This window comes from Eimeria tenella, genomic scaffold (assembly GCF_000499545.2).
Source record: "Eimeria tenella Houghton genomic scaffold, Eth_scaff1970, whole genome shotgun sequence".
Lineage (NCBI taxonomy): Eukaryota > Apicomplexa > Conoidasida > Eucoccidiorida > Eimeriidae > Eimeria > Eimeria tenella.
This window is the reverse complement of record NW_013541811.1, coordinates 1,650-1,988: the sequence shown is the minus strand read 5'-3', so window position 1 is coordinate 1,988 and position 339 is coordinate 1,650. Positions and strand designations below refer to the sequence as shown.

Sequence of the window (339 nt, the reverse complement as noted above, 5' to 3'; positions counted from 1 at the left end):
TAGCTGCTGCTGTTGCAGCAGCTGCGGTTGCAGCAGCTGCTGCTGTCGCTGGTGTGTCTGCTGCTGCTGCTCCTGATAATGACACTTTTGCTGCTGCTGCAGATCCTGCTGCTTCTGGAAATTTAGCTTACCATTTGCCAACAGCAGCTCTGAAGCGAGCTGCAGCCACAGCAGCTTCAGCAGCAGCAGCAGCAACAGCAGCAGCAGCAGCAGCAGCAACAGCAAACCGGTCAATTTTTTATGTTTTTTGTGCTCCAGGCAATTAAAAAGACAAGAAGCAAAATACCAACAATGAAAAACCCCAGAATTGAAGTTTTGGCAGCTTCAGAAAGTGCATTT

General features: G+C 49.0%; 1 protein-coding gene across 1 annotated transcript in view; it reads left to right on the top strand.

Annotated features, from left to right (window-relative positions):
- Window positions 1-339, top strand: part of ETH_00038045 (ATP-dependent DNA helicase, putative) — a gene marked incomplete at both ends in the record, with an annotated part of 2,672 nt that overhangs the window by 1,743 nt on the left and 590 nt on the right. Inside the window, one exon of the mRNA XM_013374150.1 lies at window positions 329-339. Coding sequence (XP_013229604.1) covers window positions 329-339 — 11 coding nt within the window. The remainder of the gene's footprint in view (window positions 1-328) is intronic.